Source organism: Xiphias gladius, chromosome 14 (assembly GCF_016859285.1).
Source record: "Xiphias gladius isolate SHS-SW01 ecotype Sanya breed wild chromosome 14, ASM1685928v1, whole genome shotgun sequence".
Classification (NCBI taxonomy): Eukaryota; Metazoa; Chordata; class Actinopteri; order Istiophoriformes; family Xiphiidae; genus Xiphias; species Xiphias gladius.
This window is the reverse complement of record NC_053413.1, coordinates 12,884,213-12,899,254: the sequence shown is the minus strand read 5'-3', so window position 1 is coordinate 12,899,254 and position 15,042 is coordinate 12,884,213. Positions and strand designations below refer to the sequence as shown.

The 15,042-nt window shown below is 39.5% G+C and overlaps 2 protein-coding genes across 8 annotated transcripts; both read left to right on the top strand.

Annotated features, from left to right (window-relative positions):
- Positions 1-517: 517 nt before the first annotated feature.
- Positions 518-4,764, top strand: LOC120798717 (calcium-binding mitochondrial carrier protein SCaMC-1-like). The gene is made up of 10 exons (XM_040143254.1): positions 518-1,140; positions 1,312-1,438; positions 1,601-1,688; positions 1,864-1,975; positions 3,034-3,192; positions 3,279-3,431; positions 3,538-3,645; positions 3,755-3,922; positions 4,091-4,241; positions 4,549-4,764. The coding sequence occupies exons 1-10, from the start codon at positions 961-963 to the stop codon at positions 4,728-4,730; spliced, it is 1,428 nt and encodes a 475-aa protein (XP_039999188.1). The 5' UTR covers positions 518-960; the 3' UTR covers positions 4,731-4,764.
- Positions 4,765-7,245: 2,481 nt separating this feature from the next.
- prkab2 (protein kinase, AMP-activated, beta 2 non-catalytic subunit) lies at positions 7,246-11,010 on the top strand. Of its 7 annotated transcripts, none has more exons than XM_040143257.1 (8): positions 7,246-7,370; positions 8,406-8,585; positions 8,744-8,901; positions 9,081-9,174; positions 9,691-9,805; positions 10,192-10,325; positions 10,458-10,526; positions 10,642-11,010. In XM_040143257.1, exons 2-8 carry the CDS (start codon positions 8,427-8,429, stop codon positions 10,717-10,719), a joined length of 807 nt encoding a protein of 268 aa, XP_039999191.1. In that variant the 5' UTR covers positions 7,246-7,370; positions 8,406-8,426; the 3' UTR covers positions 10,720-11,010. The 7 variants fall into 7 exon arrangements, with proteins under 7 accessions (XP_039999191.1, XP_039999192.1, XP_039999194.1 ...); XM_040143258.1 differs by having other exon boundaries at positions 7,249-7,370; positions 8,403-8,585; XM_040143260.1 differs by lacking the exon at positions 7,246-7,370 and adding an exon at positions 7,391-7,411.
- Positions 11,011-15,042: the final 4,032 nt, after the last annotated feature.

The window sequence follows — 15,042 nt, the reverse complement described above, 5'->3', positions numbered from 1 at the left end:
TGTTTTTATGCTTCATTTGTCATGTCAAAATTGTAATTCTCAATCTGATATAGTTGTTACTCAAGTAAAGTAGTACAGTAAAAAAGAAAAGGGGGGGGGCTTCATCCAAAACAAATCCCATGGATTCAGTTGGGTTACTTAAAAAAAAGCTTTCAATAAATAAACCAAAGAGGATGAACCTCAAAGTTGTATTAAAGCATAAGACTTGAGTAAATACACTATTTCATTATTTCTCACATTTGTAAACCCTAAATACATTTTGCTCAAAAACACCAGCGTCTTAAAAACGGCCACTGACCCGATTAAACACCTCTAGAGAGTCAGTAACACCAATTTACCGCAGGAAAATTGTAATGACATGTCTGTCATTTTGTTGAAGGTATGGATTATTGAGGGGCTCACACAGGGGCCCCTGACTCTTTTTCTTGACTGCACCACCTTTTGTGCGACGAGACACCGCCCTCTACTGAGGACCAGGGTTATTGCCTTGTAGGTGCTATGTGTTTCAAAAGACACGTTCCTCTAAATGAGGAGATTAAATTTCCTTTATAATGCACCAGCACGTACCACGCGGAGCAAGCGTAAAGTGACAGATGATGAAGTGCATTATTAAAAGCATACAACGGATTAGGCCTATGCTTAATCCAGGGGTTGTTTTTTTCCCACCACTTTCCTATTTTACCATCTCTCGTGCGTTTCCGCAGAAAAAGTCCAGAAGCTACGTGCCCTCCTCGCTCCGCCCTCCATTACTGCAGTTTCCCTGAAACGCTGCGGACTACACTTTTACACGGACCGGTCTGCAAAATCCAGTGACTGGACGCGCGGTTTTCATCGCGAACGACGAGCTCGTGTCAGGATTAGAGCGGGGACAGATCTCTGAATGGTGCTCAGTATGGATTAATAATCCCGTCCTGACTGCAGGTCGGCTCGTTTGGACGCTGCTTCCACCTCAGCCCTACAATGTATAAAACGTTACGGACGTCTTTACTATCAAATGCCCGGTGCTGGGATGCAGAGAGTGAGAGGTCATACCAGGACCTGTTTGACAGGCTCGATACCAACAGAGATGGGAAGGTGGATGTAGCTGAATTGCGAGCGGGCCTCAAGGCAATGGGCATATTCCGCCAGGGTGCTGCACAGGTAAAAACTCGGGGGCCATGGGGAGGATTCCTATATCCTATAGACAAGAGTTTCCGGCCCTGCTCGTTTTGCATGAAATTCCTTAACAGTGTGACTATCTGGCTGGTTGTGAGTGTGTGCGTGTGACTCAAATAGGCAAATGAACCATTAGATTTGATTTCATCTCTGCAGAAAATTGTGTTGTCTGGTGACCAGAACAAGGATGGGAGTCTGGACTTTAACGAGTTTACCCGGTATCTGAAAGGGCACGAGAAGAAGCTGTGGCTGACATTTAAGAGTTTGGACCGAAACAACGATGGTACGCAATGAGCGAAGGGTTTTGCAGGAGCTGACTCATTGTAAAAATACTTGGCACGAATGTTCACCCATAATGACACATGCCCGTGAATGTTTACAAAGCCATCTATCCCCTGTTTATACTGGTGCATAGCTCAGTAGAGTTTTTTTTATATTGTGTTAGGGCGCATTGATGCCTCAGAGATCCAGCAGAGCCTTGCAGAGCTGGGCATGGATGTCAGCAGAGAGGATGCCCTGAAAATCTTACAGAGGTTTGACCTCCATTTTTTTTACCCACTGCAACATGTGTCTGTTTATAGTTTGACCAAAAATATTGCTTGTGTATAATTTGGAGGCTTTACCTGGATCACACTCATGTTTAGCAAAGTGTGATACAACATAACAAGCCATCAGTTCATGGGTAAAGTGTTTTCTCTGTTTCCTTAGTATGGACATTGATGGCACCATGATGGTGGACTGGAATGAGTGGAGAGAACACTTCCTGTTATACCCTGCCCACAACCTGGAAGAGATCATACGCTACTGGAAACATTCCTCGGTATAGTATATATACACACAAACACTCCCAAATACATTTTAAGTAGACACATAAAAAAAGGCAACTGCAGTGAAATAAATCACATGTGGTCTAGTCCTCTTGTGTTAGATAGTATGGATTTTCTCTGCAGTCCACATTTTGGCAGTAGCTCTGACAGACTGGACTGTCCAGGACAATCAGGTCACAGCACTACACTCAGCTCTCCCTCAGCTTGCTCCTCTTCCTCTTAGTGCAAATAAAGAGGCCATTGACTGGTTTGTTACTTGTGCTGCAAAAGATTTTTGCTCCATCATGAGCAAAACAGTGCGTGTCTTGATCGAACATCGAACATCTGCACTGCACATTTTGGCACAAAGGTGTCTTTGGTAGCATAACCAGAGAGAACGGCATTCTCGTACCATTTATTTGACAGTGTAGTGATCACAGGACACATAACTAAAACCCTTATGTCTCCCTGTACCGCTGCATTAAATTGCCACCTGCTCCATGTTTGTCACAGTCACCCTCATGCTTTTGGAAAAACATTGGACATGTTTATCTGAAACAGCTAAAGCATGCAAGACTGGGGTCCAGTCAGTTCAGGGATATGATTTCACAAGCAATTCTAGCTAAAGGATAAGGAGCTCTATTCATTGTTTGTTTGTTAAAATTGTTACATTTACAGCCATTTTTGTGGCTTTTTCCTCATCGTGTGGCCTTTTTGAACAAATCTTAACAAATATAGAGTGAAAAGGGTTATTTTCCTGATGTTTGTACCTTCTGGCTGAAACCTTACATTCAAGGTTTTGTAAATGTTGTCCTCTCTCCAGTACACAATTTGGCAAGTTTTGAAAAAAAAACTCTTGCTGCAACATTGTGGAAGTAGACCTCAAAAGTGCTAAGTTGGCATGTGAATTTTTTTTGTTCACATGGACAACCATACAAAAAGACGCTATGTGACATGTACATTTATGTACATACATTCTCAAAGACAAAATAATTCTCATATAACACAAAGTAAATGCGTTTATAGCTCTACCAGTGTCCATGTATTAGTGGTGTGCTTTTGTATTCATTAGGTGCTGGACATAGGTGACAGCCTTGCCATCCCTGATGAATTCACTGAAGAAGAGAAGAGCTCAGGTGGCTGGTGGAAGCAGCTTTTTGCTGGCGCAGTAGCGGGGGCCATCTCTCGCACTGGTACTGCCCCTCTGGACAGGATGAAGGTCTTGATGCAGGTGAAGTATATTAAAGAAGATGCATCTTCTCCATTGATAGATGCATGTGTAAATGTCCTCTAAATTTGATCATTTTCTTACTGCAGGTTCACTCCTCTAAGACCAACAAGATAAGCCTGGTAGGGGGCTTTAAACAGATGATCATAGAAGGAGGTCTAACTTCACTGTGGAGGGGAAATGGAATCAATGTTTTAAAGATTGCACCTGAGACAGCAATCAAATTTATGTCATATGAACAAGTAAGAGACTGCCTCTGTAAAGCAAAACATTTTTACACATTTGACATTATTCATTATGTGTTTCTAACAAATATTTTATTTTCGTGCCATGCGTTTTTTGTCACAGTATAAGAAGTTGTTATCATCAGAGGGCAAAAAGATTGAGACACACAAGAGGTTTATGGCTGGCTCTCTGGCTGGGGCCACAGCCCAGACAGCCATCTACCCCATGGAGGTAAGATGACTGTTGCATCACTGTGTCATCATACTGCCTCATTCATGGAATCCATTGAAATGAAATGAAGTCAGCTCTTTAAAGTTTTCCCCCAAACCGTGCTGTAAAGGTATTGAAAACTCGACTGACCCTGAGAAAGACTGGCCAGTATTCAGGATTGTTTGACTGTGCCAAGAAGATCCTGAGGAAGGAGGGTGTTATAGCTTTCTACAAGGGCTACATTCCAAACTTACTGGGCATCATTCCCTACGCCGGGATAGACCTCGCTGTTTATGAGGTATTCGGTCTTTGTGAAGCATTCTGCCACTTTCAGTGATATTTCACAACAGGGTACACTTTATTAAATCAACTCATTTATATGCATGATAAACCAATTCATCCTGGGTTGCAGGGATACATTAAATTGAATCAGAGAAATACATTTTTGTGTTCCGCTGTATCTCAGAGTCTAAAGAACACTTGGTTGTCGTACTACGCCAAAGACTCAGCTAACCCTGGAGTTCTGGTGTTGCTGGGCTGTGGGACCATCTCTAGTACCTGTGGCCAGCTGGCTAGCTATCCACTCGCACTTGTACGCACACGGATGCAGGCACAAGGTAAGCCTCGTCTGACATTTGATAACAGCGATGACAAAACTTACATGACACGTTATTACACAGTGCATAATATTTTTGATCATAGGCTAGATGTTTATGTGGTGAAAAAGTTCTGTAAAGGTATCCAATATTTTATGTAAACATACAATTGTGTTAGAGCTAACATGATGTAAGTGGGCTGCAACAGAGAAGAAATGAAGATGGAGATGAAAGATGAAATTATGAAATTATGGACAGAACAGACTCAGAAATAAAAAGTGTGCTTTTGGATACAACACTACCTCCCTAACTTAAGGTTTCTTTGCAGCGTCTCTGGATGCATCAGACCAGCCCTCTATGAGTTCTCTGATGAAGAAGATTGTAGCCAAAGATGGTTTTACCGGACTCTACCGCGGAATCCTGCCAAACTTTATGAAAGTCATTCCTGCTGTCAGCATTAGCTATGTGGTTTACGAGTACATGAAAACTGGCTTAGGAATCTCCAAATGATAGTGCAAGCAAATAAAAAAGAACATTTACTGTATTTGTCAGACTTGAAAATGTCTGAAATAACTCAAAGAAGACAGATGGACATCAAACATACAGAGCATGACTTCCACCATCTTGCAGAGGAGTTCAGCGGATGGAAAACTGCATGTATCACCATAAGGGTAGTCTGTCGGTAGCTAGAGCATTAATCATATGTTTTGAGCATGCTTTGACTTTCATCCTGCTGTTACACATAACATACTCCCCAAATGTATACACTCTCCAAAAAAATACTTGACACGAACACAGTACTGTGCATAAAACGTAAAAATTATAACACACAACAGTTCTTTAATTTATCCTACTGTTATTCTTTTAAAGCTGTGATCAGCCACATTGGTAGCTCAGTGGAACATACTGCTGTGCTCTTTGCTACCAAAGAAAACATTTTCTTTAGAGAAAGGTGGAGCTACACTACATGGGGATACACAGCAGAGTTAATGTCTTATTTTAACTCAGAGTGAGAAAAAATTACAATGTGTCAATTTAAATGTTTAAGTCCACACCGTTTAGGGCTAAGTTAACACTTTTCTAAGTTGTAAACACCTGCCCTGGAGTGACACCAGCTCCAGACAAACACTGCTCCTATCAGCAGATGTCAACTAGAAATGACTGGCCCTGAAAAATCAATAGTTAACACTGGAATACTGTGTGTGTGAAGACACACACATCTTGGGCAATGTGCATATCACTAATTCCACATTCTGTTATCTCATAATCATTTAAATGTGCCTTACAGCCACTCGATGTAAACTTTCTGACATCAACAGATGCTTTTTTTTTGTTTATATTTGTAGGTATATTCTGTGTTTGTAGTGTGCATATATATATATTTTTATTTGTATGATTATAGGTTTTAACGATTGTTACTATTACATAACATGGTGAAAGTTTTAAGAAAACTAATAATTGATCATTGGACTGAAAAGCTTGCAAGGAGCATGGTTCTGTCTTGTGTCACTCCTCATTTCAACACATCAAGACCCCCCACCTCTAAACACCCACATACACAACCACAATAGGACCCTGTTACATTTAGCATTTTGTGACTTGTTCTGTCACACAGCCAGGTGGTGTGAAGTTTTCAATTACCATGTGAGATGACAATCGTCTGTTTGTCTTTATATTAAAAGTTACGTTAATGTGAATTTTAAGAGGCAAAAACTAAGTCTCATGATTTAATAGTCGTTAACCTGAACGTGTAAAAACTTCACATAGAGGCTTGACATGGTCTTTGGTGGAAGGCTTGCTTGAGAGCGATGGTTCAAGTTCTGCCCCTTCGACTGGAGATCACTGGTTTGAAGATTATTGAGATGTGTTAACAGCTCCACCTAGTGGTTAATAAAGACAACATTGGTGGGACAATTTTAATGGTATTGGTGTGTGTCAACAGAATATAAGTAAACAGGATCACAATAGTATTTTAGACCTTTCAAGTTATTGGCCCTCAGTAATATTATTATTGGGGTATTAGACTCAATCATTTGTATCCTACTATGTAGCTCAACAAAATGTATACCAGCAGGCCTAATAAAAATATGGGCAGCAATATATTATAGAGAAACTGTTGTGAGAAAGCAGACAGAGTGAAGACTCACCAGGAGAAATAAGACTGAGAATATCCCACCAGCTTTGTATTTGTAATTTGGTGTTTTTGGTCATATCAATCTTAATTGATAAATTACATTTGATTTCATTAACGAATGATTCTTTCAGAACATAATAAATGGGGCTTTCCCCAAAAGTGGGATTAAGAAAAATTAATTGTTTCAGTCAACCTAATATTGTAGTTGAATCAGGAAACTAATTCTGCAGAGCAAATACCATATAAATCTGATTTAGCAGTACACACTATAGAGGTAACAGACATAAATCCGTAGCAGAGTAGGTTGCCACTCTCACTGACTAGGCTCATAAAGAGTTTCTCAGAAGAAAATCTATGCCTTGATAAGACACTATCTTCCAAGAGGAGAATGACAACACTGTGAGGATAGTAAGGTCGGTCTACTGATGTCTAGACAGGCACTCGAAGCAATACCTGCAGAGTTGAACTCAGTGTTTACCCAGGCCAAGGTAGACAAACATCCACTCTACCAAACCAACAATTTAACATAGATTATAGACACCACCAAGAACATTTTTATTAGTATTATCCATATTATTATCATTAATTATAAGAAGAAGAACAATAAGAATAATAATAAAAATGAGTTTATAAAAAGAAGTTTAGATACAAGTGATAATCAACATATCACTCCACCCAGCCGGGCATCACATAATGCTGCCAAAGTCAGCAACACCCCTGCTGCTTTAAAGTCACTGTTATAGTACCTGTCGAATTTTATATATTCCCCTGAGTAAAGGTTATGTGATCTCACTGTTTTTTGTATTGCATCTGTATGAAAACTGTGAACGACCCTCAGTTTCCCCGGCTGACGAATTTTGCGTTTCCTCACAGACATACCTAGCAGTCCTTCTCCCTGCCGAGGTGTCGAACTCTTTTTGTCCTAGCCGCACACCGTAGTTGAAGCACAACGGCGCTGCAGTTATTATAAAGAGGTGGGCCCTCCGGGAATTACGGAATAACAGCAGCTGTTAGCGGTAAGTTTATACGCTTCTGTCGTTGTTCCGTGGAGCAGACGGTTAGTTTTCGTCGCGTTATCTCAATCGATTCCGACCTTGTTCATTAGACAAACGGCTAGCCAGCTAGCCAGCTAACTGTCAGCAGCAGCTAAAAATATTCTGCCGAAGTAATTTTCAGTGGGCACAGCTGAAAAGACAGCGGGGAGACTGTGGTAGTTTACAGCTAGCAAGATGTACGCTCTTAACTACGGTGTATGAATTTGTTTATGTGCGGTTAGCTTGTGAAGCTAAAACCTGTTGCTGGCACTGTGTAAGTCTGACAGGATGATTGTATTTGCGTTAAGCGGTTGTTGTGGTCTGATCTGTTCTGCCAAGTCCAGGTTCACAGTTACCGGACAGCCACAGTTTCTAACTCGTCTCTGTCTAGCTTGTCGTTAAGCATTTTAGCCTTTCTGTTGATCATCATGCTCGCAGATGATTTATCTGGAAACCATTACCCATTCCTAGATGTATGGTGTCGGTTGTCAGATTAAATGTTCAATTTCAAGTCACATTTGTGTTTAGATATCATGATAGCCTGATGCCAGCCCCAGTTTGTGCCTGTCATGGTTTGTCAATACATTGTTATCATAATTCATACGGGGTTCATAGTGGGGGTAGTGCTATGATTGTCGTTCACTGTGATTGATCTTAATATTAATAACGTATTGGCAATCATTGGTCAATAGTATCTCAATACTTTGTATTGGTACCATAGGTCGTACAATGAAAAAGTAAACATATAAGGAAACGGCAGAACAGGCATCTTGGGGCTTTTTCCGCCATATTAAGATTTAAAAAAAAAAAAAAGTCATCAGTGACTTTGTCCACCATTTGTGGACAAACTCCTTATCAGCTTTACAGAAGTTATAAACAAAGACATGAAGTTAACACATTATGTTGTTCATTAGTGATTCTAGTTTACAGTCTGTTTTGAATTTTTAATCTGCTCCCTCGTTTCTGAATGGTAAGTTAGAATCCATTAGTTTACAGTTTGTCTTTTCTTTCCAGTAGCACTGAAAATAGTGAGGCATTATGGGCAACACAAGTGACAGGGTGTCGGGAGATCGCCATGGATCCAAAGCCCACCGTTCAGACAGCAGCGGCAGTCACAAAGACCAAGAACCCAGCAGCAAGATGGTGGACAGCACAGATGACCCCAACATCTTCAACACCCATGGGCCTGAGTCCAAGGTACTACTGGAAAAATATTGAAATACAGATTACTGTGCAGAACCTGGTTTGTTCTGCAAGAACAACTTGCTGATCTCAATGCCACATGTGAGGTTGGATTTTATTTTATTTTTTCCAAAAACAGCTTGCAGTTAAGATTTGCAATGAATTGCTTTTAGGCATTAGGAGAGAAAGAATTCACCCCAGATATGGATGACCTGGTGAAGACGGGCCCTCAGGCTCGACCCACTGTGATCCGATGGGCGGGTGGAGGGAAGGAGGTCTACATAGCTGGTTCCTTTAATAACTGGAGCACGAAGATACCACTAAATAAGAGGTAAACGGGGTTGATTTTGCTGTAGATATCAGTACATTCTCACTTTTATCCTTATTTGGATGGCAATGACATTTACCCCAGTTGTACTACATCCAAGCTGTAACCACAAATTCCATTTGTTTTAACAGAGAGGAAAGCCCAGTATTGCACTAATACTCTTTTTCTTCCTCTCTCCAAAGCCATAATGACTTCGTAGCGATCCTGGACCTGCCTGAAGGAGAGCACCAGTACAAGTTTTTTGTAGATGGGCAATGGGTCTATGATTCTTCTGAGGTATAACATCATTCTCTTCTTGTCATTTTCATGTTACTAGTGTTTCCATTCATTAAGTTCTTTCTTTCACCACTTAGACTGAAATCTAGAAAAAAACATTTTTATACTGTACAAGTTTTTTGCTCAGCGTTTTGATTTGGAAAATTTAAGTTCCAGACACTGAATTTTGGCGTGTTGCAGAGATTTATGAAGGTATAAACGTGAAAGGATAGGAGCCTCTAAGGGGATCTAGACAGTATAAAAGAAATCAACACAAAATTGACAGGATAATCTCATCCATTCCAAAACTCACCAGTGGTGACTGATATTGTTAATGTTGCTATTGTCATGTTATTGGGCCTTCAAAAACCCAGAAAAACCATACAAACACTGCTGTAAGCCTTTTTAAAATCTTCAGCCCTTACTAATAACTGCGTTTTAAGTCTCTCTAATACCCAGCGAAATGCGTGCATAGTGTTGTAAATAATAATTATGCTATGCTCGATCGTGACTTCTGGGAACATTTCTCTTTTGCAGCCAGTGGTAACCAGCCAGCTTGGCACCATCAACAACCTGATCCAGGTGAAGAAGTCTGACTTTGAGGTGTTTGATGCGCTGCAGGTTGACTCTCTGGAGTGCTCAGACACATCAGGTCAGCCTGCATACACACTGTTAATACGGGTTCTTATTTAGCTAATGAAATTTCACCAATTCACATCAGTACTTCCTGGAATAGTGTTATTATGTTCCAATACAGGTCACACAAACAGACCTGGATGGTTTGGAAATGTATGAAAAAATAATTTGAATAGTCTCAGGGACTGGGCAGAATCTCTTCAAAACCATTGCTGATTGGGCCGGATACTTGCAGATCCGTTCTCCTTATCATCCCTGTGAACATTTGTTGTTTTTGTACACTTACCAGCAGATATCAACTCATTTACAGTGACAGAAAAGTAGCAAAGGCTTTTAGCAATGGAAAATTTTAGGAAATGTCGAAACTTTACTAGTGTGGTTGTTTCTCTTGTGTGTTCACAGATCTATCCAGCTCCCCTCCAGGTCCATATGGACAGGAGCAGTACATCTTCAGACCCGAGGAGCATTTCAAAGCCCCACCGATACTCCCTCCTCACCTCCTTCAAGTCATACTCAACAAAGACACCAATATATCTGTCAGTGTCTATACCTTTCCCATTGCCACATTTCCCTATTTATACCTCTGATTTAATACTGTATTTTCTTTATCATTGCTTACCATTTTTTTTATGTTATTTGTTACTTTTCCTCTTACTCTGTCTTGTCAGTGTGACCCTGCCCTACTGCCTGAACCCAACCACGTCATGTTAAATCATCTCTACGCTCTCTCAATAAAGGTAGGTCTGCTGGAAAGAGTTGAAATACTTGTCACTCTTCTCACTCTGTTTATTTTCTCTGTTGGTATGGATCCCACTAATGGCAGCTTGCCTGTGTATTTTTCTCCCTGTGTAGGATGGAGTGATGGTGTTAAGTGCGACTCACAGATACAAGAAGAAATATGTCACTTCTCTGCTTTACAAGCCTATCTAAACCTCAACTTGGGTGCTTCAGAGTGCTTTTAGAAAGCAGCCTGTTTGTATTCTGCTGATTTGCTGTTTTTTTTGTTTTTTGTATCATCACATTAAGCCAAATCTTGCACTTAAACAAGTTTACAGGTGAGCTCAAGGCCAGTGGCTGTGACTGTGGCTTGTTTTTTTTGTTTGTTTTTTTTAAAGGTTGCACTTCTGTCTACATAGGGCTCTGAACAAAAGTAGCAAAGTGTGTGTGTGTGTGTGTGTGTGTGTGTGTGTGTGTGTGTGTGTGTGTGTGTGTGTGTGTGTGTGTGTGTGTGTGTGTGTGTGTGTGTGTGTGTGTGTGTGTGTGTGTGTGTGTGTGTGTGTGTGTGTGTGTGTGTGTGTGTGTGTGTGTGTGTGTGTGTGTGTGTGCGTGTGTATAGGGTGTTGGCGAGAGAAGAAAAACCATACTGTGGTTTTTACCTGTGACATCTACCGACAGAAAAGAGACTGACTAAAACACTGTGTGTATTTGAGTGTTCGCTGCACTTTGTGATTATATGCATGTTCGTGTGTAAAAAGAGGATTTTTTTTTTATTTTTTTCTGTATAGCCATGTCAAATGCCACCTTGGCAGATAGAGGATCTGTGAATGATCTATTCCATGAATGCTCTCATTAAGTGAGGGATTTTGAGTGTTTCTGGTATGGATCAAAAATGGGATAATAGGTTTTGTGTCGTCATATCCTCATTCAACTGATTCAGTTAAGTTTTTAACTAACTGACTTGACGTTTCTCTTGGGATGTGCATGCAGAATCACAGAATGAGTTGATCAGGGCCGTAGTCAGGTTCGAGTTGCTGAGGAGAACAGCAGACTTGGCTTTGCTTGAACATGAAGTGCAATAACCTGCTGAAGAAAAGTATTGAAATTTTTTTTAAGAGGCAGCAGTAAACCTGATCTGATGCTGTCAATACACATTACTAAGTTGAATTTCTCACAATTTCAGTTTTCGTTAATTTAAACGTGAGTATAGATGGAATACTTGTCTATTTTTAGAGGAAAACCCACTTTCCAAATGGGGAACGGTGGTCAAAGGTCAATGTTTAGTTCTGTTGTTGCCTTTATCTTGACATAATTTTGCAAGCACTTTACCATCCTGCGAGCAGGAGTGTCGATAGAAGCTTTTAACTATGCAGCAGACAACTCTTGTACTGTAGTTTCTCTGGACTATAGAAGAACCCAATTAGTGCTTTTTCTTTTTTTTTGATATGATGAACTTGCAGTGCTTTATATGTGTGTGCATCTATACTGAATTCTGTTTATCAAATAGAAATGTACTGTATGTATCTGTTACATGTACAGTCATAGACAGAGGCGTGTACACCCAAACTGTTTCAACTTGCTGCTTTGCATGTATTGAATGTCTGTAACTTATGAGGATATGGCACTCTTACTGAGTGCGGTACACATTCAGAAGCAAATCACACACCTCAAAATGTGATTACAGGCACATTTTCAGAACAATAAATAGGGCTATGAGGATGAATAGTTGCCATGAATTTAAATGTTGTGCAAAGTTTGCTCACGTGTGTGCTTTATAATCATTTAAGCTCATCTGTATTTTGAAATATGGTGGCTTTAAAAGTTATTTTTGTCTCTTGTAACTGGTGTTGTTTAATAGTCTGTACTTACAGTCCAGTATATACCCACAGTTGATACTCTACAGAACTATAAAAGGGGCTTTCATGAATCCTGTTGGTGATCAACTGGACAGTGAAAGTATTTTGTGAATGTTGAGCCTATCCATAAAGTTTTGTCCAAAGAGTTTTTAAGACTTACAGATATGATAAGAGAGTATGGACAAAAGCTGTAGGAGTAGTAATTTAAGGCTAAAACCAAAACTTGAATTTTACAACCGTTTCATGAATGTTTTAAAGTGCTTTGCCGAACCAGTGTGATGATTCACCGTACGAAGTTTTACTTGTTTGCAAATAAAGAGAGGACATGCTGGTCCAAACTCCTGTCTTTTTGTCTTCTTCCTAGTGTAAGAAGCTAATACTCTGGATTAAAGACATACTCTTTTGGGTGCATATTAGAAGTTTTAAATTTGTTAAGCTTAGTTTAAGGGGAATGATTGTATGTTTTGTTTGACTTTTGTTGTTTTGTTTTTTTTACACCCTTGTCTTGAAGCAAGTATTACACTTCAGCAATACTGTTTTATAGTTGGAATTACAAAACTTTCTCCTGAACTTGCAACCTACTGTTGCAAGTAGCTACTATTTTGAATTCTCAGTAGAAGACACACTTTTGTCTGTTCTTAATACACAAGTTTTTATTTCTGTTAATCAGTTAAAAAAATGTTTTCAAAGGCTAAGAGTAAAAGAGTAAAGTAGTTGCTTGTTCTGCTTTACTCCAGTGCTTTAACTTCTCACCTTGTTACAGTGATGTAAAAGTGTACCCCAGGGTGTGTCAGTACATTGTGACATCACTCATGGGTGTGGCCAGAGGTGCAACAGCCTTGTATTAAATTACTCTTTAATGAACTCAGGTGTAAACTTCTATCTACTAGCAAAAGGAAAAAAGGAAGCTAATGGGGATCCAAATATAAAAGAAACATTAAATTAGAACCAAAACACTGCATTCAACAAAAATAAACCACACAAGTTTTTAAGTGTTTAATTCATTCTCTCCCAAAAATCTTTCATTGATAATACTTATGCCAACGCAACACACTGTTAACTGTCATCAGAGACAGGATCCATATGAGTCCTGTATCGGCTTCCTAGTTCATTATACACAAACTCAGAAACAAAGCTGCTTTCCAATCACATAAAAGCTGCACCAATCAAATAGCAGTATATACATACGCAACTCAGGACCAAAAATACATTGTTTCAAACTGCAATTTAATTCCCTTTTTAATTACAAATAGCAATAAGGCTTTGTTTACGCTCTAACAAGGTGCTTTGTGAATCCAGTGTTTCACAATCTTTCTAGTCATTGGCTTTTTTTTCTAAACTAGACAATTCTTCAAAGCTTTTCCCTTTAATTTCTTTAAATTCAAAAGGAAATATCAAACTTTTTACCACTATTGAAATACTTGGCAACTTTCATCTTTTTCCTAAGACTCTAGACAGATAAAACCTAATTTGGCAGATCCCAGGTAGACAAGCACTAGTTCAAGGCCATTTCTACCACTGAGAGCAGATCGAAGAAGCTCTCAAGCTAAATTTAAAGGCAAGCGAACATTAATCAGAGCTTTGTTATAGATGGATGATTTTGTGATCAGTGTCTTACATATCTTGAAGGCATTTTTAATGGTTTCTTATCAGACACATCTATGAGACTAATTGATTCAAAGTGACATAATCCTCTAACATACACTGCATATAAATCATACATTGCAGGAAGTGAATGTAGCAAACATACTTGAAATACAATGATGTTTAACATCAAAATAAAATATATAAAGCTATTGCACAGCTACCCAGATAATCAACTTTGCAAAAAGCAAATGTTGGATGCTTTTTCACATACACTCAGGCACACACATGCACACACACACACAACCACACACACTCACACACACACACACACACACACACACACACACAAAAGTTCATACGGAAAAAGCAGGTTATTTACAGCATAAAATGGCAAATATACATTAGGAAAACACATCAAACTAAATGTAGAGATGAACTGTTATAAGTGAGTGAATTATAGAACAATGATCCCACCAGTATCCTGCCAAAGTTTGTGTCATCTATAAGAACTTGATAACCTATATTGCCATTACCATGGGAATGCTAAAACGGCCTGAACCGAGAGAAATAACATAAAGACTATAGCATATGACCTTGTGAGAAAATCCACTGTTGAGTTTTGGTCCAAAAAAGGAGCTCATTTTTGTCGCATATTTTGAAATAAAATAAACCAGCTGTCTAACGGTTACCGTCTCCACGGTTCTAGATCCCCTCTGATAAAAGACACTTCGGTATCCCTACAGTCTGATTAGACAGTGTGTCATTCACATGGATAAGGCAAGTCAAAGTGAAGTAAAGAGTTCAAAGTTCAAACTTTGGCAAGTATTGGCAATTCCCTGTTCCATAGCTTAGATGTTTTACCATTTACCAATCTCTGTCATGCATCAACACTCCAGAAAAAAAAGTACAATCATTACTCTGATCGTGTCCTAACATTATTATGAGTGTGACTAATAATCCAGTGTTAGGCAAAGAAATAATAACCCGGTGCAGCATGATCATTCAAGAAACAATGTTATTATTGCACATGCTCGTATGAGAACTCCTACAGAGGAGCTTGAATACGCGTGTTTAGCCAGGTTCCATTTGAGCA